The following is a 23,802-nucleotide window of genomic DNA, read 5'->3' on the forward strand; positions in this document are numbered from 1 at the left end:
AACTAACCAAAGGATAACAACTGAATGGATTTGGGTGGGCATGAGAAAATAAGTTCAGAAATATGTTCAGGCATACGGTGTTTGTCAAACTCAAAAAGCGATATCTACCCACCCAACAGGTCTAATACAACCCCTACCAATACCAGCTCAAGTTTGGGATGAGATATTTATGGATTCCAGAGGACTCCTTAACTCACACGGGTACAATGCTATTTTAGTGGTAATGGATCGCCTTACGAAATACTAGTATACTATACCATATTTGCTTAGTAATTGATTAACTTAACAAAAAGAAAGTAGTTTGCAGATTTTATAACTCCATATGTTGCGCCTAGATTGTCACACCACAAGGTTGGAACATACCAAGTTGGAAGTTCATGCAATAAAGTTTGAAGCCATGTGAGTTCAACAACTGTATTGGCTAAGGCTTTGTATTCAGACTCTGTAGATGACCGAGAGACGGTCTTTTGTTTTCGGGCTGACCACGAGACAAGGTTAGACCCAAGATATATAGCATATCCCCCAGTGGATCGGCGGTCATCCGAGCAACCAGCCGAATCAGAGAAGACACTAAGAGGATTAGAAGTTGCATCAGTGTAAGCATGTTAAGCATGTAGACGTGTACCAAAAGTCTTGTTTAATCAAAAGCCCATATGTAACCGTGCCAAGTAAGTATCGTAATATTCGTTTAACTGCCACCCAACGATTTTGAGTTGGAGAATGCATAAACCGGCATACCTTGTTAACTGCAAAGGAAATATTTGGACGTGAAAGAGTCACATATTGAAGTGCACCCACTGTCTGGCGGTATTTCATAGGGTCATCAAACTGAGGGCTATCTCTAAGAGCAAGATTGGATGTAGTAGTGATGGGTGACAGCACTGGCTTCGAGTTGGATAAGTTGGTTCATTCAAGAATCTCAAGAATATATTTTCTTTGGGAGAAAAGCATTTAAGAATCATGTTTCATAATTTCAATTCCCAAAAAGTATGACAGTGGCCCCAAGTCTTGAATAGCAAAGGTTCGGCTAAGACTTTGCACGACACTGTCAATGGCAACCATACTATTTCCCATTAAGATAATATCATCAACGTAGATGAGCGTGTATAAAAGAACACCTTTGGAGGAGTAGATAAACAACGATCGGTCGGTTTTAGAGCCATGAAAGCCAAGAGCATGAAGAACGGTGGACAATCGATGAAACCATGCTCCGGGGACTTACTTCAGTCCATACAAGAACTTATGAAAAAGATCAACATGATTAGGCTTTGTGGAATCAACAAAGCCTGGAGGTTGCAAATAGACCGTCTCAGTTAGATTTCCATGTAAAAAGGCGTTTTGTACATCAATTTGTCGCAAGGGCCATTTTTGTGCAACCGCCAAGGAAAGAACAACCCGAATGGTAGTGGATTTGATAATCGGGCTAAAAGTTTGTTGATAGTCAAGACCGTGCTGCTGACGAAACCCTTTAGCGACCAGGTGCACTTTATAATGCTTAATGAGTCCGGTTTGGTCCCGTTTGAGTTAGACCCATTTGCAGTCAACAACATTAGAATTTGGAACATGAGGAACTAAAGACCAAGTACCATTTCATAAAAGAGCCGAATATTCCTCTGCCATAGCTTGACGCTATTAAGGGTGTTCGTTAGCAACGGTAAAGGTGGCCGGTTCGGTTTCAGGAAAGGAAAGGAGATCTGGGTGTTGTAACATGTGGCATTATAAGGTTTAGTGGGTTTAGGATTAGGGTGAAGGTTGGATGGCTGAGAATGTGGTAGGGTTTGGGTAGAAGAAGGTACGTCTGGATGGGATGGGGGTAAGTGTATTGGGACGTCTATGATAGCTATATAAAAGACGGGGTTGGGCTGGAGATGGTGGAGCTGCAGATAGTGTCGAGTTAGGTGTTATAGGTGGTGGTGTATTTGTTGATATGGCGAGATCGGGATGTAACACCCGGTTCCTGGTACATATTTAAATTCAAGTAATTTCATGTTTTGTTCTGGGACTCGGCGAGTTGGAGGCCCAACTCGTCGAGTAGACTCGATTTTAACCGGGAATTTAGTGACCTACTCGACAAGTCGGGGGACCGACTCGACGAATAGAAGCTGTATGGATGAAACCCTAATATTTAGGGTTTGCACCCTATTTAAACGACTTATTCTGCCTCAAACCAGCCCCCATCGTTCCTTCCAACTCAGAGAAACCCTAAATCAAAACCCTAACCTTGTTTAAGTGATTCTTGTGTCATTTTTGTGCATTTTTGGTGGTTGTGAAGCTTAAGAAGGAAGAATGAGCTTGGGAGTTCAAGTTGAAGCTGGTTGTGTTTCATTTCCAGCTCATTTGAGGTAAAAAGCTTCAACCTTGACTTTCCATTTGTTAGATCCTCTTTAGGGCTTGAATCTTGTCATTTTTGGGGCATTTCTAAGTTACATTCGGGTTTGGGTCATTATGTAGAGAAATAACTTCAGATCTGGAACCTTAGGACGGTTCTCATGGCATAAAGGTGCCAACTTTACTGCCATGAGAGCCCCATGCATCTTGAAGACTCCATTTTAGGGCCTTTTGAGCTAAATGGCCCATGCATGAACGTAAAGTTTGTAACTTCACATATAATATGGACCCTAGGATGTCAGATCTACGGTATAGATGCATTAAGACCGATTAAAATCGACTGTATAGTTTGGGACAAAGAGGGACTCATCGAGTCGTTCATGGGACTCGGCGAGTCGGGTCGTATTTCCCGTCAAATCCTTCTGTTAATGGACCAGATGCTAAGCTAGAAGAACACTCAATTTTCTAGGCTCATTAGGGACCTGGAAATCATGGAACTCGGCGAGTGTATGAGCGGAATCAACGACTTCAAGGCAATGTCCCAACCACATGAAGACGGACTCGACGAGTTCAAGGGGAACTCGGCGAGTCATAGATTGAACTCCTTTATACGGATGAAGATGAACTCGGCGAGCCGGTTGAAGAAGGTCTGATGTGTTGTTGAAGGCGAACTTGTCGAGCTCTTGCTAGACTCGACGAGTAGGGACGAAGTTGTAGCTTTTCATGGACGATGGGACTCGACAAGTTGGTGAACCAACTCGACGAGTCTAGTCAACCAGATGTTGACTTTGACCAAAGTTAACTTTGACTAGGGTTTTGACCTTGACTTTGACTTGGACTTGAGTGACCCTTGTAAGGGTTATGAGTATGAAATACTAATGAAAAGAGGATGTTGTGTAGGAATTGAGAAGTCGAGAAGAGTTAATTTCCATACCAAGGACAGTGCAAACACTACATGACATCAAGGTGAGTTACCTTCTAGTAGAAGTGGGTCTAAGGCACCAAGACCGGCCCACTAGTAAGAGTTATAGTAGAGATAATTGTATTTGTGATAATTATATGGCATGTTGCTATCTGTTATATTATGTGCTAGGATGCTATGATATATGTGTAGTAGTGGTAGGGGTGGGATAGCCCCCGGTTACCGGTTGAAAGATACCGAAGGAGTAGATAGTACCCATGCATGCCTAGCAATATTATCATGTTACATTATTATGTGATAGCGGTAAGAGGTGAAATCGTCCCCAGTTACCATTTGAAAGATATCGAGGGGGAGGTTAGCTCCCGGTTACCGGTTAAAAGATACCGAATGAGAAGTTATCTCTCGGTTATCGGTTGAAAGATACTGAAGGGGAGGTTAGTTCCCGGCTACTGGTTGAAAGATACCGAGGAATAGACACTATTAAATGGTATGTGGTATGATGGGGGAACTCACTAAGCTTTGTGCTTACGGTTTTCAGTTTTGGTTTCAGGTACCTCTTCGTCGAAAGGGAAGGAGTCTGCAGGGTAGCAGTGCATCACACACACATGATTCCGCATTTGAGATTTCTAGGATTGTACTCTGACGTTATTACTATTTGATGATATGGTTTTGAGACATGTAATTATGGTTTATAAATTCATTTGATATCAGTAATGTTTTCCTCAAACAAATATTATAAGCAATATAATTGAAACAAAAAAAAAAAAATTTGGTCTCAATTTTTGGGATGTTACACGGGAGTAGGATAAGATGATATGTAAGGATTTGGAGTGGGTAAGATGGGGTAGGTAGGGGCAATAATTTTGTATGGGAAGGATTGTCCGTGGAAACAAACGTGTTGGGCTATATAAAGCCTATCCGAAAGGGGATCGTAGCACCGATAATGTTATGAATCATAATTGATAGGTCTTTAAGTTAATAGATAATAAGTATTTTATATTCTAGGAAGTTATCTTGTTTCCGTTTTTAATTTTGGCAATTAGGATCTTTTATTATTTGAGTCGATTCTAGAAGTCTTTTTTTCTTGATTTGAGTCTTTTGTTTATCCCTATTTAAAGGGTAGTCATTAATGAAATAAGATATGCTGGAATTTGAAAACAATCAATAGAGTAATATTAGGTTAATAGCTTAGTTTAGTCTCCTGCAAACAGGAGGCTAGGTTACAGGGGAGTTCACGGCTTTTTCAAGCACTAGCACTGGTCCAATCACGAGGTCTAGATCCCGGGTCATAACAGATAACCATAATGAGAAGTATTGTAACCAAGAAAAACACATGGTAGGGATCAAAAATCCATTTTGTGCTTGTTGTATGGGCGAAGATATGGATAACATTGACAACCAAACACCCAAAGGAAGGAAAAATTTGGTTTGTGATTAAACACATGTTCAAGAGGTGAGATGTTGGAATTTGACCGAGATGGCATTGGATTAATGAGATAAACAGCTATAGCAAAAGCAATATGTCAAAAATGTTGTGGAACACGAGATTAGGTAAGTAAAGTAAGACCAGTTTCAACACATGATGGCGACGTCGCTCAAGGAGTCCATTTTGTTCACTCGTGTGAGGGCATGAAAGACGAGTAATACCAAGGGATGAGAAAAAATGAGAAAGATTCTGAAATTCACCTCTCCAGTCCGTTTGAACATATTTTAATTTGATTTGGAATTGTCGTTCGACAGTGACAAGAAAGTTTTTGAAAGTATCAGAGACATCAAATTTGGATTTTAAAGAAAAAATTCACATAAAGCGAGAAAAGTGATCAACACATAATAGAAAGTAACGGTGACCATCATAGGAAGCAATGGGAGCGGGTCTCCAAACATCATAGAAAAGTAAATCCAAAATATACGTACTTTTATAAGTAGAAGATGACCAATGAAGTTTTGAGGATTTGCCGTCCCCAAACATCATAGAAAAGTAAATCCAAAATATACGTACTTTTATAAGTAGAAGATGACAAATGAAGTTTTGAGGATTTGCCAATAGAGCAAGAATCACAACTAGAAGTATCACAATTATTTAGTAAAGGTAAACTATATCTAGAAATCATCGACTTCAACAATTGCAGATGAGGATGCCCCAATCGTTGATGCCAAGTGGTGGAGGAAGCACGGGTGACATAGAAGGCAACTTTATAAACAGGTTGAATATGCAGAAGGTGGAAAGAATAGAGACCACCATTACTTGGACCCGTGAGGAGAATAGTGTAATCTCATCCTTCACAAAAATAAAAAAAATAAAAAAATAAAAAATAAAAAAAAAGAATAATGAAATTCAAGATAAACATTGTTAGCATGACAAAACTTCTGAACAGAAAGAAGGTTTTTTTAATTTCTAGGACATAAAGTATATGTTTAAGAGATAAGGTTTTATTTGGAGAATGAAACTGTAAGGAGCTAATATGGAGAATGGGTAAACCTTTACCGTTGCCAACATCAACATTGTCATCACCATGGTATGCCTCCGAATGATCAAAGCTCGAGAGATCCGGAGTGACATGATTTACTTGAACTAGTATCCGGAAGCCAAGTAGCGGATGTTTGTGAGCGGTCACGATTTGGACATTGGGACGGGACATATCCAATATCGCACCTGTTACAAGTACCACAAACAGTGTTTTTGATTTGATGCCCAACTAAATTGATTTCGATTACCTCCTCCCTGTTGACAGTTGTTGAAGCTGCACCAATTGCGGTTGTTTGTTGACCGATTGTTTCGGTCTCAGTTGTTTCCCAATCGATTGGTGTAATAAGCTTGTGCAGGTTGTGGGTTTATTGGTTGAAGTTGTAGACCCAGCTGTTGTGCAAGCTAGTGAACAGCCTAAAGTGTCTCAGTTTGTGTCATGGACTGTCCGGCAGCAGGAGGAGTAGGTTGGCGAGAGAGGGTAGCAGCTGTGAAGGCTTGGGTTGGTGACACTTCTGTGAATGTCTTCTTGACCATGTAATCATCGTCTGATAGAAGACCATGGAGTTCAACAAAGGCAATCGGGAATTACCTAGCCGGCAAGGTAGATTTTAGCCCATTGTATTCTTCCCTCAAGTCAGATATAACAACAATTACTAGGTCTTTTTCTTTTACCGGTTCGCCAATATTGGCTAGTGCACCCGAGTATTCTTATGCTTAAGTAGAGGAGGACTCATCAGGCTTCATTGCAATCTTCAAAAGTTGAGTTTTAAGAATGTATTCACGTGAAGAAGTGTGAGGAGCATATGTACGCTCAAGAGACAGCCAAAGATCACGAGATGTAGTACCATAAACATGTTGAAAAGATGCTTTAGATATGGTGGATAGGATTAACTTTTGAACGTGAGCATCATTGAAACCCATATTAGATAATACCCAGATTAGATAATCAGGGTTGGGTGTCAATGATGAAACCATAGCAGCAGCTTCCTTACCAGAAGAAGTGGAGGATATGATGAAGATCAGAGGACACGGAATTGAGCCATCAACATAGCCAAAGAGGTTGTTTGTGACCGGGAAGGGTTGTATCATCGTCTTCCAATATCCATAATTGTTTGGGGATAAAGTAAAACCAAACTTGTGAGAGTTGTGGGTGGTCTTCTCAGAAGAGGAGAAAGCTGTGAGCGATGTCATGTGTTTTTTTTTAACAGGATGATGTTGAAAGAAAAAAAAAAGAAGAGGGAAAGAAGATCGACGTAGGGTATTGGAAGTATTAGGGTTAGCTGGCTCTGATACCAAAATAGACTTTGTAAAAGATTGAATTGTATTATTGTGTATTAACATGATTACAGAGGAATATATATATATATATATATATATATATATATATATATGGTTAAGTTCAAATGATAACACTATTTAATGTGAAAACGTGAGAACACTACTTTATGTTACTATTCTACTATGAATTTTGTATATACAACGATATGGCATTATTCATCAACAAATATACGAACAATCACATATTAATATTCACATTTAAATTTTATATGTACAACTTTATGACATTATTCATCACCGAATATATGAACAATCACATATTTAACATTCACATTAGAATTTACTAAATTATTATTATTATTATATATATATATATATATATATATATATATATATATATATATATAGTATAATAGCAATATAAAATTGAATATATTCATATTATAATTACTACAATACAATACATATTAAATTCATAGTAGAATAGTAACATAAAGTAGTGTTCTCACACTAAATAGTGTTCTCATTTGAACTTAACCTCTATATATATATATATATATATATATATATATACACTCTAACCCTCTAGAATCTAATATATAAAATATTGTCTAATACTTTTTTAAACCAATATGTCCGAATAATTCCCACTAGCCTAACAGTCCCTATGTATTTAACATAAAAAAAATATATGAATCTATATATAGGCATGCCAAAGAATGATTAAGAAAGGATTAGAACCTTGGTTTTGCTTAATCGGTCTACATGAGTAGATCGCTTTTCTAAGTCACATACATGACGGAAGCGTCGGGCTTGCGTTTTGATAAGTGACACGGATGTACGCCAATCCTGTGAGCAAATGATTAACATACACATGGCAGTTAAATAAAGAACACATGAGATTTATATGGTTGAAAGGAAAAATGAGATCTACTAACATAACTAGAATGGGTTTTTATTAATAACAAAGTAAATTGGTCCTATAATATAGTCAAATTTTTGCAAGTTTGGTCCGAAAAATTTCTCTTGCAATTTTGGTCCTTATTTAAGGTTATTTTAACGTTTTTATACCCGTTCCAAATAGTATAGCTATACTTTGGGAACCAAAATTGCAAACAACTATACTCACCGACTAATTTTCTCATTTTACTTTGAAGATGAACAGAAAAAATGTTACAAAAACCTCAAATAACAACCAAAATTACCAATAAAATTGATTGGCATCAAAGTTGCAAAAATCAAGTATATCCATGACCAAAACTATAACTTGATCTTAATAATATTATCACTTACTAGGATTTAGCATAGATAGAGATTTGGGACTAAATTTTCGTACGGCCAAAGCTGAAACTTTTGATTTGTGTTGACCAATTTAAGTAGACTTTTGTACAGTGATTTCAACTTTTGTCCGATTAATTTCACCGTCATAAGTCACAACTATATATCTAACATAAAAAATATGAATCTATATATGAAAGTGGGTGAGTGGGTGTTTAGAAAAGAATCTCATTGAGTAAAAAGAGTTTAATGACATTATAGTGTTGAGGTCTTGAGTATATGAGTTATATTATGGTAATACTTGAGGAGTACAGAAAGTCACATAATGAGTACCATGTGACGTTCTAATGGTAGTTTGAGTAGTTATAAGTCCATTACTGTTGTTAATAGAGAAAATGGTAGGTTTTAGTAGTTTTAAGTCTATTAGAATTGTTATTAGAGAAAATGGTAGTTAGTGTAACCGTAAATCCATTGTTGAGTTTAATGGTGGCTTGAGTAGTCGTAAACCATGTCTAGTACTAGATTATTAATACAAGTGTACACCAAGGCGATTATAAATGTAAAAGTGAAAATTTCAGATGTACCTTATGTTAAAACGTCGGGTGTTACACACTCATATATATATATATATATATATATATATATATATATATATATATATATATATATGTAAAAGACTATTTTTTGTGTTGTATTATTCACCAACATTATATTTAATGTTAAATTTAGTGTTAGGTTAGAATAAATTAACATTAAATTTAGTGTAATATTTAAATTCTGATGTAGGGTTGGAGATTTTCTTAAAAGTATCATATGAGATGTAAATTAAAAATTCACATCTGAAAGGCCTTAGTGGAATATGGTATATGACCAAGTACTTAGGAATGCCAAATAGGTTCTAATTATTTCAATAGAAAAAACTGATGAAATTTATAGGGATAGAGGGTTACTCAAAGATTGCTATGCGATGGTTGTTGCTTATAGGAAAGCCAATTAGGTAAAGATACAAATGATTGCCAACCACAATATACTAAGGATCATGCTAAATTGACACCCTTACTTAAGAGTCAAACCACTTTTAACATTAAAATGTGTACTTATAATATAAATAACTTTTATACTTTTGAAGTTATTATGTATAATGTCAATTAAACATTTTTCTGGAAAAAAAGTTAAAAGTTAATTACATTGAATCATGTTTTAAAGAGTTTCTTATTTTATATAAGATATTAGAGTAAATTACACGAATGGTTCCTATGGTTTGGGGTAATTTGCACGTTTGGTCCCTAATTTTTGTTTTAACTCAGAAGGTCCCTACAGTTTGTTTTGTTGTGTTTGGTCTCTGTCTTACCTAAAAAGACTATTTTGCCTTTGATTTTTTTTAATTTATTTAAATAATGTGGGGTAGGTAAGGTAAGGTGATGTGGAAGTGGGGTTGGGTGTGTTTATTTAAATAAATCAAAAAATCAAGAAGTAAGACAGGGACCAAGCGCACAACAAAAACAAACAGTACAGACCTTTCGAATTAAAAAAAATAAGTTAGAGACTGATGCAAATAGAGAAGAGGGGACCACAGTAATTGTCACACCTAAACCGTTATTGGTATATTCTAGAAAGGGACCAGGGGTAAAAAGGGGAAAGACTATCATTAGTTAGTTATGTAGAGAGGAGAATATATAGAGAGGGAATAAGAAAGTATGAGGTCATGTTTTTGTTGTTATGATTGTATTGGCTCCTGAAGATTTGTTTCAATGAGAGAGGGATCATTCCCTGGGCAATCTGCGGATTGAATCATCAATACAAGTTCATTCTCCTTTCATTCATTCATCACATTTCAGCATTTCATCTGTTTCTTGTTTCATTTACAATTTATATTCCCATCATTGGTCCGACCTGCTCCTGACCTGCCGCCAGTGAATTCATGGCTGGGACTCGCTCTACCTCTCAACGTTTGGATGACCATGATGCAACTCTTTCTCAACTTCAGATAGACATGGGAGAGATGAAGGTGAATATGGAAAATTTGAACAACAATTTTCAGAAGGAACAACAGGAGAACATAGCGTTTTGTAAGCAAATGTTGACGTGGATGGCCAAATTGGAGAAGACGTCGGTTTCGGAGGGATTCGTTGAAACTGGATCTGGATCTGGTCTAGTCTTTCCATCTCCACCACCGCCTACAAGAGAGCCCTTGTTCCCTTCCGGTGGTGATGCCCGTCGTCCTCCACAGTTTGAGCAGCAATCATCTGGGTTACCTTGGTCGGTGAAGAAAATTAAGCTTCCGGAGTTCAATGGGTTCGATCCTAAAGGATGGATCCAGAAGGCCAATCTCTTCTTCGACATCAATGGTACGCATCCCCAATTTCGTTTACGATTAGCTCAGCTGAGTATGGTGGGTGTTGCTCAACATTGGTTTACCATTGTTCTTCAACTTCATCCGTTACTTTCCTGGGAACAGTTCCAAGAGGAACTTCTGCAACGATTCAGTGGATTAGAAGTTCAAAACCCTTATATCCAGCTCGCTCAAATTCAACAATCTGATTCCATTCTGGAATATATTGATGATTTCGAGTATTTGCTCTCTCTTGTTCCCAAGCTACTGGAAAGACAAGCTATCGGGTATTTTGTGCCAGGGCTCCAGGATGATGTTCGCCGTTGGGTTTGTTTGCAGCGACCCCGTACAACAAAGGAAGCGATGTACGTTGCCAAGGATGTGGAGGATTTGATCCGTCCGGTGTCGGGGAATGTATCTCAGAACCGCTTCCGTTATTTGAACCGATTTGGAGTTTCCAATGGGTTTTTTCCTGAGCCCACTAATATGGTAGGTCCAACGGCCTCAAAAGAGCCCAGTTTCAATAGATGGGGATCCAAATCTATTTCGAGTCGTTTGGATACCACTCGATCGACAGCTACACCAAAATTTGTTCCGTCTGTTCCTTCAGACATCACCAAATCTGGAAATCGAGACCTGGGCATTCAATCTCTCACACGCACGGAATGGGAAGAACGCCGTAAGAAGGGGCTCTATTTTCGTTGTGGGTTACAATATAGACCAAATCACAAGTGTGCTGAGGGTCAATTACGCGTCTTACTCTTAGGAGATGATGAAGAGGATACTGCACTCGAGGACCAGTTCCGTTTGCTGGACTCATTTGCACTAGAACATCCAGAACAGGAGATCGTGTCTGACGGAATGTGTTCTGCCCTAGAAGTTGCCAACGATTCTCAGTTGCCCTTTGGTGGCAAAACTCTCAAATTCGAAGGGGCTCTAACAGGTATTCCCGTTATTCTATTAGTTGATAGCGGTGCCACCCATAATTTCATTTCGAGACAGTTAGTGGACGCTTTAAATTTCTCTACGGATAATTTTTCGGGTATTCATATCAAGTTGGGTGACGGTTTCATTGTTCATGTTACTGAACGTTGTCTTAATCTTTCCATCACGATCGGGTTGTGTGTTTTTTTGATTACGGCATTAGTGCTAGACACGGGGTCCACAGACATGATATTGGGTATGCCTTGGTTGAATTCCTTGGGAGAAGTGACTCACAATCGGAAAGATGCATGGATGAAATTCAAGTGGGACAATCAAGAAATCACACTTCATGAGCTATCTGTTGGCCAACGTTCACACACTCCGTTACACCATTGGCTGAGTTCTGGAGGTCAATTATCTCAGCCACACATACCTTCCACATTGGGGGCATCGAATCAGTTAACTGCATTGCTTCATCAGGATCATCAACAGGCACTTCAACAATTATTAGCAAGATTTGAAGGTATCTTTCAGAATCCAACGGGCTTACCTCCTATCCGAACACATGATCATTGTATCAATTTGATACAAAATCATGACCCAATTTGTGTTCGTCCGTATCGTTATCCCCACTTACACAAAACAGAGATTGAAAATCAAGTGAAGGAATTGTTGTCCTTGGGAATGATTCGTCCAAGTAAGAGCGCTTATTCTAGCCCGGTAATCTTGGTTCGTAAGAAAGATGCATCGTGGAGAATGTGTGCTGATTACAGAGCTTTGAACAAAGTCACTATTCCCGACAAGTTTCCTATTCCGGTAGTCGAAGAGTTGCTTGATGAATTATAGGGTGCCAAATTTTTTTTTAAATTGGATCTGAAATCGGGCTACAACCAAATCCGTATGCATCCGGACAGCATTGAAAAAACGGCATTTCGCACACATGAGGGTCATTATGAATACTTGGTTATGCCTTTTGGGTTGATGAATGCTCCTTCTACATTCCAAGCCGTTATGAATGATGTTTTTAGATCCCTCTTGCGGAAGAAGGTAGTCATTTTCTTTGACGATATTCTAGCATACAGTGCCACGTGGGAGGCTCATCTCGCTGATTTGGAGTTGGTTTTTCGTATATTACAACAACATTCGTTTGTAGCCAATCAAAAGAAGTGTCATTTTGCTCAAACCGCTGTGGATTACTTGGGCCACATCATTAATGGTACAGGAGTTGCTATGGATCCAAGTAAAGTAGAGGCAGTGCTTGGGTGGCCGGTTCCCAAAAATATCAAGGCTCTTAGAGGTTTTCTTGGACTCACGGGGTATTACCGTAAATTTGTCAAAGATTACGGTAGTATTGCTCGACCATTAACAGACCTTACCAAGAAAGAGGCTTTTGTTGGACCAAGGAGGCTCAGCAGGCATTTGAGCAACTTAAGCAAGCTTTAATTTCTGCTCCTGTTTTGGCTCTCCCCAATTTTTCGATTCCGTTTGTCATTGAATGTGGCGCTTCAGGAAGGGGAATTGGTGCAGTTCTTATGCAACACAATCGTCCTATTGCTTATTTTAGCAAAGCTCTAAGTGACAGGAATCTTTCTAAGTCTGCTTATGAACGTGAGATTATGGCATTGGTCTTAGCAGTGCAGCATTGGCGTTCGTATCTATTGGGCACAAAGTTTATAGTGTATACCGACAAAAAAAGTCTTAAATTTCTTCTCCACCAGCGTATTACTACACCAGATCAACAAAACTGGGTGGCCAAACTTTTGGGATTCAATTTTGATATTTGTTATAAGCCAGGAAGGGAAAATAGAGCTGTCGATGCGTTGTCACGTCGCGAAGAGGAAGGCGTTTTCAGTCAAGGGATATCTTCTCCCATTTGGGTACAAGGGGCACAGTTAGTGCAAGAGGCACAACTTGATCCGGAAATACAAAAACTCATTGTGGCATGTGAGCATAAGTCACCTCATCCGGTGGGGTACACAGTTAAACAAGGAATTCTTTATTATAAGAATAGATTGGTTATTTCTCGGGCTTCTAAATTTATTCCAGCACTGCTACAAGAGTTTCATACGTCGGCTTCGGGAGGGCATTCTGGGTATTACTGTACATACCGCCGTTTGGCTAACAATTTATACTGGCCCGGTATGATTGGGTGTGTAAAGGCGTTTGTGCGAGCATGTGATGTATGTCAGCGTTGTAAAGTTAGTTCGCTATTGCCTGGGGTCTATTACAACCTTTGGACATTCCAGCTGCTATTTGGGAGGATCTCTCTATAGATTTCATCACGGGTCTTCCGAAATCCAAAGGCGTTGATACGATTCTGGTGGTGGTCGATCGGCTATCGAAGTACAGTCATTTTTGTTGCTAAAACATCCGTTTTCCGCAAAATCGGTGGCCGAGTTGTTTGTGCGTGAAGTTATTCGTCATCATGGCATTCCCAAATCCATTGTAAGTGACCGGGACCCCTTATTTCTAAGTAATTTTTGGAAAGAGATTTTTCGATCACAGGGAACTCAATTGAACATGAGTTCAGCGTATCACCAGGAATCGGATGGGCAAACTGAAGTGATCAATCGTTGTTTGGAAGCGTATTTACGTTGTTTTGCTGTCGATCAGCCTCGTTCCTGGGCTTCGTGGATTCCATGGGCGGAGTTTTGGTATAACACTACGTTTCATGGGTCAACTGGTGTTTCTCCTTTTGAAGTGGTCTATGGTCGTAAACCACCGTCGGTGGTGCAATTTGTGCCTGGTGAAGTCCGTGTGCCAACAGTTGCGATTGAATTACAAGATCGTGATGAGGCATTGAAGCAACTGCGTTCTCACTTGTCCCATGCTCAGACGTTGATGAAAACAGTTGCGGATAAGAAAAGAAGAGAGGTGCATTTCACTGTAGGAGAATGGGTGTATGTAAAGTTAAAACCGTATCGACAAATGTCGGTTTCTCGTCGTATTCATCACAAGCTGGCAGCCAAGTTTTTTGGTCCGTTCCAGGTCGTTGAGAGAGTGGGTCCAGTTGCGTACAAATTGCAGTTACCTCCGACTTCAAAAGTACATCCTGTTTTTCACGTGTCTCTCCTCAAGAAAGCAGTGCAAACCCCAGCAGATTCTGTCTTCCCTCCAGAATTAGAATTGAATCAAGATGAGATTTTAGTGCCTAAACGGGTTTTGGCTACCCGGCTAATCAAAGATCAACAAGATGAGTTTGAGCAATGGCTGATTCAGTGGGATGGACAAGGGAAAGAAGAAGCTACATGGGAAGATGCTATCATGATTCAGGGACAGTTTCCGGAGTTGAGTCTTGAGGACAAGACTCATTCTAAAGAAGGAAGTAATGATGCAAATAGAGAAGAGGGGACCACAGTAATTGTCACACCTAAACCGTTATTGGTATATTCTAGAAAGGGACCAGGGGTAAAAAGGGGAAAGAATATCATTAGTTAGTTATGTAGAGAGGAGAATATATAGAGAGGGAATAAGAAAGTATGAGGTCATGTTTTTGTTGTTATGATTGTATTGGCTCCTGAAGATTTGTTTCAGTGAGAGAGGGATCATTCCCTGGGCAATCTTCGGATTGAATCATCAATACAAGTTCATTCTCCTTTCATTCATTCATCACATTTCAGCATTTCATCTGTTTCTTGTTTCATTTACAATTTATATTCCCATCAGAGACCAAACGTGCAAATTGCCTTAAACCATAGGGACCATCCGTGTAATTTACTCAAGATACTAATATAGATTAAAAAGGTTAACAAAGTTAACAATAATCCAAACATTCAGGCAAAAAAATCTATTCTAAATGTCATATCACAACTGTACAGTAAATACAACTCCACCAACATTACCACCGCCAGCAACTAACTGTCACTCATCTGCCTCCACCGTTACATCCGATGATTACCAGTAGAGAGAGTCAGATCAAGAGACAAACTAATTGAGAGAGAGAGATGGCGGCAGAGGTCCAATGACGGTGGTCCAACCATAGTACACCGCCGATTAGCCAGCCATGACAGATAGAAAGTGAGAGGCTAGTGGCAATTGGCGATGATTTATGGTGGCTGGTGACCAGTGGTGGGAATGGGAACATGAGTGGGGTGTAAGTGGGAGTGGGGTGCAAGTGGGTCCCACTTGTCAATAAATCAATTAATTCATTTTCTTTAATTAAAAATATATAAAAAAAAACTAAAAAAGAAAATATTAAGGGCATTATATTCATTTCCTATTAAGCATGGACTTGCACCCTAACAAAAGGAAAACATAGGGACGGCTCGAGTGAAAAAAAAAAAAAAAAAAGACGGACCAAACAGGAAATTTTGGCAAAATACAGGAACGATCTCAGTAATTTCTTCCAGATTTTCTTATATGTTCGTGTATGTTTATAGTGATAACTAGGCATGCCAAAGAGTGTATTTAGGGAAGAATTAGAACCTTGATATTGATTAATCGGTCTGCTAGAGTAGATCCCTTTTCGATGACATTAGATTGCTTTTCGAGGACATTAGTTTGCTTTTCAAAGACAGATTCATGACGGAAGCGTCGGCGGTGTGTTTTGACAAGGGAGAAGGTTGTACGCCACTCCTGTCAGCAAACGATCAATACACACAACAAGGCAGTTAAATAGAGAACACATGAGATTTATATGGTTGAAAGGAAAAATGAGGTCTACTAACCGACCTAGAATGGGCTTTTATTAACAACAAAGTAAATACGGGCAAATCTTTGCAATTTTGATTCTTAAATCAAGTTTTTGTCCCAGTTCCAAATAGTACGTTTTTGTAACTTGCTCTTGATAATATTACTAGTTAGTAGGATTTAGCATAGAGATTTGGGGACTAAATTTTCGTACGGCCAAAGCCGAAACTTTTGATTTGTGTTTGACTAATTTAGGTAGAGTTTTGTACTGTGATTTCGACTTTTGTCCGATTAATTTGACCGTAGAAGTGGCAGCAATATACTTAACATAATAAGACGAATCTATATATGAGAGATAGTGTGTGAGTGGGTGTTTAGAAAAGGATCAGAACCTCAGTTTCGCTAAATCGGCTTTCGTATTTCCGGGTACGACGGAAGCGTTCCTTGCGCCACTTCTTCAAAACGACTTCCGACAGATGCCTCCTTTTAAGATCAGACTCCATCGAAGAGTCTTCCATTTCAAATATCAATGAGGATTAGGCCAAGATTCGATTAATGGTATATGATTACAGTATCATCGCTCCCTTCTCGCCTGTGTGATTGAGGTCGTACGCATTGGACCTCTCTAGTCTTTATTGCAGCGACTAAAAGAGAAGTTTGACCGCATCAGGAGAAAATCTATATAATATAGAAAACAATTTCTAAAATTACGGATATGATACATTTAACCTAGTTTATTTGTGAATTTATTCTTTTTGCACTTAACATATATTTTTCTATTCATTATTATTTATTTATTTATTATTATTATTATTGTATTATATATAGATTAGTTAAAAGTTGGCCATGGTCAATTTTTCTAGTTTAGCATGGCATTAGGTGTTGTCATCCCGCTTTGATGTCAACGGTTCCATTCTGATCATGGATAGAGGTGAAATTAAGGAGTAGTAGTTTAGAAGTAGATTTGAATTTACGTTCAAAAAGAAATTGTCCGACTTATGAAGAGTAATGTTCATAAGTTGTCAGGGTATATGAATTTGTGTTAGAATGCATGTAGCTTTTTTCAGTTCTCATCCATTGTTTTCAAAAGATACCGAAAAGACAAAAGTGCAAAAATCATTCATGTAGTATGCATTTTTTTGTACTAGGTGTAAACCACAACTTTTTTTTGATAGGTGGTCTTTTTGACAATGTTTGTATGTGGAAAAGGTCCCTCCTCAAATTGAACAGACTATTATAGCCTTCTTTCATTTTTTAATAATTTTTTTAATATTTAATAAATATTAAAAACAAATAGGCCCATCTCCCCCCCCCCCCCCCCCCCCGGTGTTCTTCTTCTTCCTCATAAGGACAACACCAAACATTGAACCACCGCTATATCCACGAAAAACTACTATAAATCTCAAGCACCACCGTAACTGAAATTGTACCACCACCACTAATCTGACGTTGTCTTGAAGGAAAATAAAAAGTTTAGGAGATTTTAGTATTTATATGTTCTTCCTTATTTCTGTTAATTCCATCTTCAAAACTTTACTTTGTCTCACTTAAATCGATTTTATTTTGAAACCCGTCTAGAAAGATCCCACCAATAATTTCGTAAACTTTTTGTTTTTAATGGAATAGTTTGGATCTTTTATGTGGATGCATTAGGTATGTCAAGGCATCATGAATCTATTTTTGGCGGCCAACAAACTTTTCCCCCTCTAGCAAGATATGTTTCCCCTAAGTCTTGAAAAAGCTATCGGAATCAACCTAGATGACCATCTTTTATGCCATAGACAAGTTATCATCCTAGATGATTTTCCCATAGAGAAAGCCATGGAAATCATGATTTTGGCCAAAAAAAAGGAACCTCTAAGAACACCTAAACCTCCTTGTTTGGTTCAGATTGCACCGCAAACCAATTGAACCTTCAAATCGGGTCACATTACACATAAAGGCGAACAAAGAAGGTGTCAAGGTGCAAGAAGAGAGAAGTGATAATGATAGTACGGTGGGTTTTATTAAGAGGAAAGAGAAAGGTTCATGGTGGTGGTGTTTTCTATCACACACACATACCCAGAAATATTATTTACAAAATTCAATTGTGTATTAGATGAGTTCTTATGAAGATTTGAAGAAATCCCCATAAACACTCCAAGAAGAAAAGGTGTACTTAATTTCTTTTAAAACTCCACATAAAGTAAAGCAAAATTATTAGGAAAAAAGAGGATTTTTAGATGGATTATTTGTTTCATAAGAACGTGAGCATCTGCACAATAATCCAATAGAAGAAGAAAAATAAGAGACTTATGGAAAGGAATCTAGTACATGATCAAGGGGAGAGAGAGAGAGAGAGAGAGAGAGAGAGAGAGAGAGAGAAGTAAGTAGGGTGGGTATGTGGACCCTTATTTTTATTTAATATATAAAAATACTTACAGGAAAAAATTTAGAAAGTAAATCTAATAATGCTAATTTAGTCATTTTAATTTTTTGGGACCAAATCCACGTACAAATATGGTCAAAATGACCATCAATCCAAAAAAAAGTTGTGGTTTTGACCAAATCCAAGAAAAATGCATACCACATGTACCATTGTTGCAGTTTTGTCTACTAAAAAACATCTATCATTTTTTCTTTCACAAATTGTGTGAAACCTTGGTCTTGGTGATGAATCTATTGAAATATGTGTTGGTTAAGGTGTCTAAGCTTATAATTAAATTGGCATAAACTTGCAAATATAAGCAAAATCTTTTTTTGGGTTGCCCTCATAACTAGAAATAGCTAGAAATGATATTAGGATATATATATATATATATATATATATATATATATATATATATATATAGAGAGAGAGAGAGAGAGAGAAAGAGAGAGAGGGAGAGATGTTTTGTTAATATATTATGTGATTAATATATTAATTAGAAACAAATAATGGGTCTATTAATAGATTAACATGAGATCAATAGTTAAATAGTGGATTTGTTAATTTATATGGTTAATAAATTAATAGGAAATCAATTAGAATTAATTAATTATTAACTAGAATTAATCTGGAATTAATTTAGGACTAATTGGAATTAATTAAAGGTACAAGTGGTGAATTGTAATTGTTCAGTAGTTCAACAAAAGAAGGCAATTCTATAACCATCCAAGGGTGGACGGTTTTTGAGACTCTTCTAGGGTTTCTAGAAGCCTTCTGGATGTAGATAAGGAAATGATTTGAATTCGGATTAAATCTATTATTTAATTAATTCAAATATAGTTTTGCCTGCAAGTTACCTAAACTATAAATAGGACCCCAAGGCCATCAAATTTCGTTCATGCCTTTACCTATAAGATTAGAAACGAAATTTTTATCCCTCTCCTCTCTCTCCTCTTCATTATAGGATTTATAGGGTTTTGGGTGTGATCCATTAGAGGCATCATATTTTTAGTGTTTGATTTCCAAGGCTTTCAAGAAGAAATTTTGTTTGGTAATTTACTATAATAATCAAAAGGTATGTACCCTAACTCTATGTTTATTTTCGATTATTATAGAGTTCCTTTAGGGTTCTTGATGTTAATAGTTTATTGCTATCAATAGAGAAAACATAGATCTAAATAGGTTTGCATGTAAACTTAAGAGTTAAGTACTTTTCCGCCTCATGCATAGGTTTATAACCTATTATAACGCTCGTGTTTCAAGGCTAAGCAGTAGTAGATGATGTAATAGTCTACGTCAACTATTGTAACTCTTTTTGAAGTAATAAAGATGAATTATTTGAGTATTACGTGAATTATGTGCATTTATGTGCTTATTACTTATTTATAAACGTAGAATAAATAAAGGATAAAAATAAGTGTCAAAATTAAAGTGTCAGATAAACCCGATATCTTTACATAAAGTTGTAGTGGTCAAAACAAGGATTCCGGATATATAAAGAATGCCGAAATCCGAGTTATAGCGAAGAAGTTATGACCTGCTGAAGTTTCGCGGCAAAACCGGCACGACATCGGGGAGCGTAAAAAGTGAATTTACGATAGAGCAATTTTTAGCCTTAGCAATCTAAACGAAATTTGTAGAATATGTTAAACCGAGAGCATCCATAAAAAAACGCCCAAATTTGACTTCGTATGAGGAAGTTATGATTTTTCTAAGATTTAGCATAACAGTGCTCAGCCCAGAAATTCGAATTTTAGATCGGTCGATTTTCAGCCAAAATAATCTAAACAAGAAATGAAGATATCATTAATAGGAGTTAAACGATAAAAAGACAGTCGAAAACGGAGCTCGTATGTGAAAGATATGGACGAAGCTTAGTCCCTACTCTTCGAGAGCGGCGAATTCGATACAGTTTTGTAAATCCGAAATAGAAAGAGAACTAGCCAACGGGATCTAAATGAAAGTTGTAGTACTCGTAAATACCAACGCGTGGATATAAATAACGTCGGAGCTTGTATGCGAAAGATATGGACGAAGCTTGGTCTCTACTCTTCGAGCGCAATAAATACGATATAATTTTTGTAAATCTGAGATAGAATGAGAATTAGCCGACGAGGTCTAAATGAAAGTTGTAGTACTCGTAAATACCCACGCGTGGATATAAATAATGTAGAAAACGAAGCTCGTACACGGAAGATACGGATGGAGCTTAGGGGTTACTCTACGATAAAATCCCTATAAATAAAGGATGAATCATTCATAATTTCTTCACACCATAACCTTTTTTTCTCTCTCTAACTTCTCTCTAGCCTCCTTAAACCCCTCCCAAGTCTAGGGAATCTCCCTAGCACGAGAAGGAAGCCCCGGAGCGCCCGACGGCTCCGAAAAGAAAAGCTTTCGGCTCGGAAACACTGCTCCAGCGAAACCCGGTTTTTTTAATAAAAACTCGCTGTAAGTGAGTTACGCCTATGCTATTTTTAATATAACTTCTAATTAATTATAGTAACATTATTAGGACCTTAAAATAATTATTTGGGCTATTATTATGAGTTATATAAGAGTGTTGTTTAACGCTTATATAATAGTAATAATAGTTAGACTATTAATTAGTCGCGGTTAACATTAGACTAAACCATAGTGGTATTGATATTGGGTTTTGTCGAAGGAAATTGTTTTAAGAGTAACAAAGTGTTGTCTGAGTTCGGAATCACCACCTTACCAAGTGAGTGCATAGTCACTTTCATCTTACACATAGATATGAAGTATTTAATATAAACTATGTGCTATATGTGCATATTGTCTGAATACTTGTTGTCTATACTGATGAAATATTTTTATACATGTTTTAAATGATTTAAACTGTATATGTATTTTATATCTACAAAAATGTTGGGGTAAAACATGGGTAGATGTAATAGACGATGTGTGATAAAATGATGAGAGGCATCGATGTTGTTGTTGTTGATTCTGTCATCTAGCGGAGTATGGATGACGACCACGGACTCTTCTAGACAGTCCAGTGGAACGCTAGCAGGCTCGCAACTTGTAGGTGTTTGTGAACGATGTATTCACCGGTGTACTCCATCCCCCTCATGGTTGCCTTAAGGACATTTATTGATGAGGAATCCCCTTAGCAGTAGTGTCCATCCCGATGATGATCCTTATGCTAGGTCCCTTATGATAGGTGTTTAGGGACGTAAAGTGAGGATAACGGGAACGGGTAATCAGGTTATTGTTGGTTGATGAAATTAAATAACTTATTTATTGTGGGTTAAAAACCTTATGTGCTCACCAGGCTCCCAAGCCTGACCCACTCGGTTTCATGTATTACAGGTAGTGGCGTTCGAGTATAGATGTGATGTTTTGGATGAGGGATTACGGATATAGGCATGTAGATATGAAATAATGTAGTAATGCTTATATTGTACTGTCTATGCTTTTGATTTGTATCGAACATGACATCCCGAGTCTTTTTAATGAAATACATTTCTACGGAAATGCTTTGATAAATCTTTATCATATCTTATTTTGGGAACAAATTCCGCAACACTTTTATGTAAAATGTTACTCTGATTTTCAAACAAGCATAAACAAAATCGTTTTTTTTACCGTGAAAATGGGGATGTCACACCTATAAAACTCATCAGTGGTATCAGAGCTTAAATTGTTTTCTATTGATTGTGCATAATAGTGAATGGATAGAATTTAGGGTTTATAGAAATTAAACCTACCCTAAAGGCTTGAATTTTTGCAAAAGGATATGGTTATTGAAACCCTAGCTTCCACCCTTAATTTTGAAAATCCTAGGGTTCCCTTAGGTTTTCTTGTTTCCTTAATTATTATTTTAAAAGCATTAAATTTTGAATAATTAAAATTAGATAACCCCAAACCCTAATTTCGAAAACTATAAGGGTTTTAGATTATAATTAAATTTGAATTATTTTATTAATTGTTTAATAAAAAATAAATATGTAATCCCTAAATGAATTAAATTAATTTAAATAAAGTTAATTAAAAGATAGAGATTAAATGATAATTAGTTTAAATTTAATTAATTAAAAGTTCAATTTACATACTTAAAAGTTAAAACCTTGTATTTTAAAAAGTTTAAAATACATTTTGTATATTATTAAAAGTTCATTATTATATGTATAAGAAAAGTCAGTTGAATCAAAAGTAGGCATCACTCACGAAACCATGTTATAAAGAGAGGAAACGACTTATAAAATGACCATTGAATGGAAGTCATTTTCACCCACCGTTCTTCTGTGTGGTGGAGAGCTGTTAGTCGAACGGGTTCAATAGGACATAACATCATTAAAAGTATAATGATATTAAGTACTAGAACCTTCTTATAAATTCCCACTAGTTACCTTAGAAAAATGTGAAAAGTATGCTAATCGATGAAAACGCATATCATTCCTTATGAGTCATCAGTGGAGCGTGTGTGGTTAACCGGCACACTAATACGGGACTATAAAGTTCAATTGATGGCACAACTCGAAAATTATTGTTGTTGATGGAGCGTGTGTGGTTAACCGACACATCAATGTGAGATGATAAATGACATCGAGGTTGTCAAGCGTGTTTACATGGTTATTCACATTTCGTTTGTGATTCCCGACATCCCAATCACAAAATTAAGAGCTGATATGTTTTATAGGTTACAAAAAAATATAGGGCGGAAAAAAATTAACACTAAGTTCACATGCAACCTAAAGGATCTATGTTTTCACTATTGATTTGCAACGCAACAAACAAATGAACATCAAGAACCCTATGAGTACTCCACTATTTTCGAAAATAATAAAAAGGGATAAGGTTTTACATATCTTTTGATTATGATTGTAAATAATCAATAATTCCTTATTGAACAAGCTTCGAAAAGCAAGCACCAGAAATCTCGTGCCTCTAATGGCTCACACCTAATGTCACACCCCCGACCGGCAACGGAAACATCAAGCTGTGCGACATCATCATGGATCACAATTATTGAACATACATTGAACAATACAAAAATATAACAAAATAGTAAATGTATTATCACTGAAAAAGAAATTACAATGATATTCAGAATTACAAAAATCTGAACCTTAAACAGTAGGCTACTTAATAAAACTGCATCATTCATCTATGTGTAGTTTTGACTTCACGAGTTGACTTCCGAGTGCAAGCTTCCATTTTTTGTTGCTCTAGGAATATATGTGATTTTAAAAACGTCAACATAATGTTGGTGA

General features: G+C 37.2%; 1 protein-coding gene across 3 annotated transcripts in view; it reads right to left on the bottom strand.

The window, feature by feature from the left end:
* Nucleotides 1-16,815, bottom strand: part of LOC145069643 (calcium-transporting ATPase 4, plasma membrane-type-like) — a 30,984-nt gene extending 14,169 nt beyond the window's left edge. For 2 of the 3 annotated variants that reach the window (XM_079016597.1, XM_079016596.1), the window contains exons 1-3: nucleotides 16,551-16,814; nucleotides 15,955-16,104; nucleotides 7,737-7,844 (exon numbers count right to left, since the gene is read on the bottom strand). In XM_079016597.1, coding sequence (XP_078872723.1) covers nucleotides 7,737-7,844; nucleotides 15,955-16,104; nucleotides 16,551-16,676 — 384 coding nt within the window. In that variant the 5' untranslated portion in view covers nucleotides 16,677-16,814. Of the gene's footprint in view, nucleotides 1-7,736; nucleotides 7,845-15,954; nucleotides 16,105-16,550 lie in introns of all 3 variants that reach the window. The other variant, XM_079016598.1, reaches the window with a different exon arrangement.
* Between the last annotated feature and the right edge of the window lie 6,987 nt (nucleotides 16,816-23,802).

Source organism: Lactuca serriola, chromosome 8 (assembly GCF_051521515.1).
Source record: "Lactuca serriola cultivar US96UC23 chromosome 8, Lser_US96UC23_V15, whole genome shotgun sequence".
Classification (NCBI taxonomy): Eukaryota; Viridiplantae; Streptophyta; class Magnoliopsida; order Asterales; family Asteraceae; genus Lactuca; species Lactuca serriola.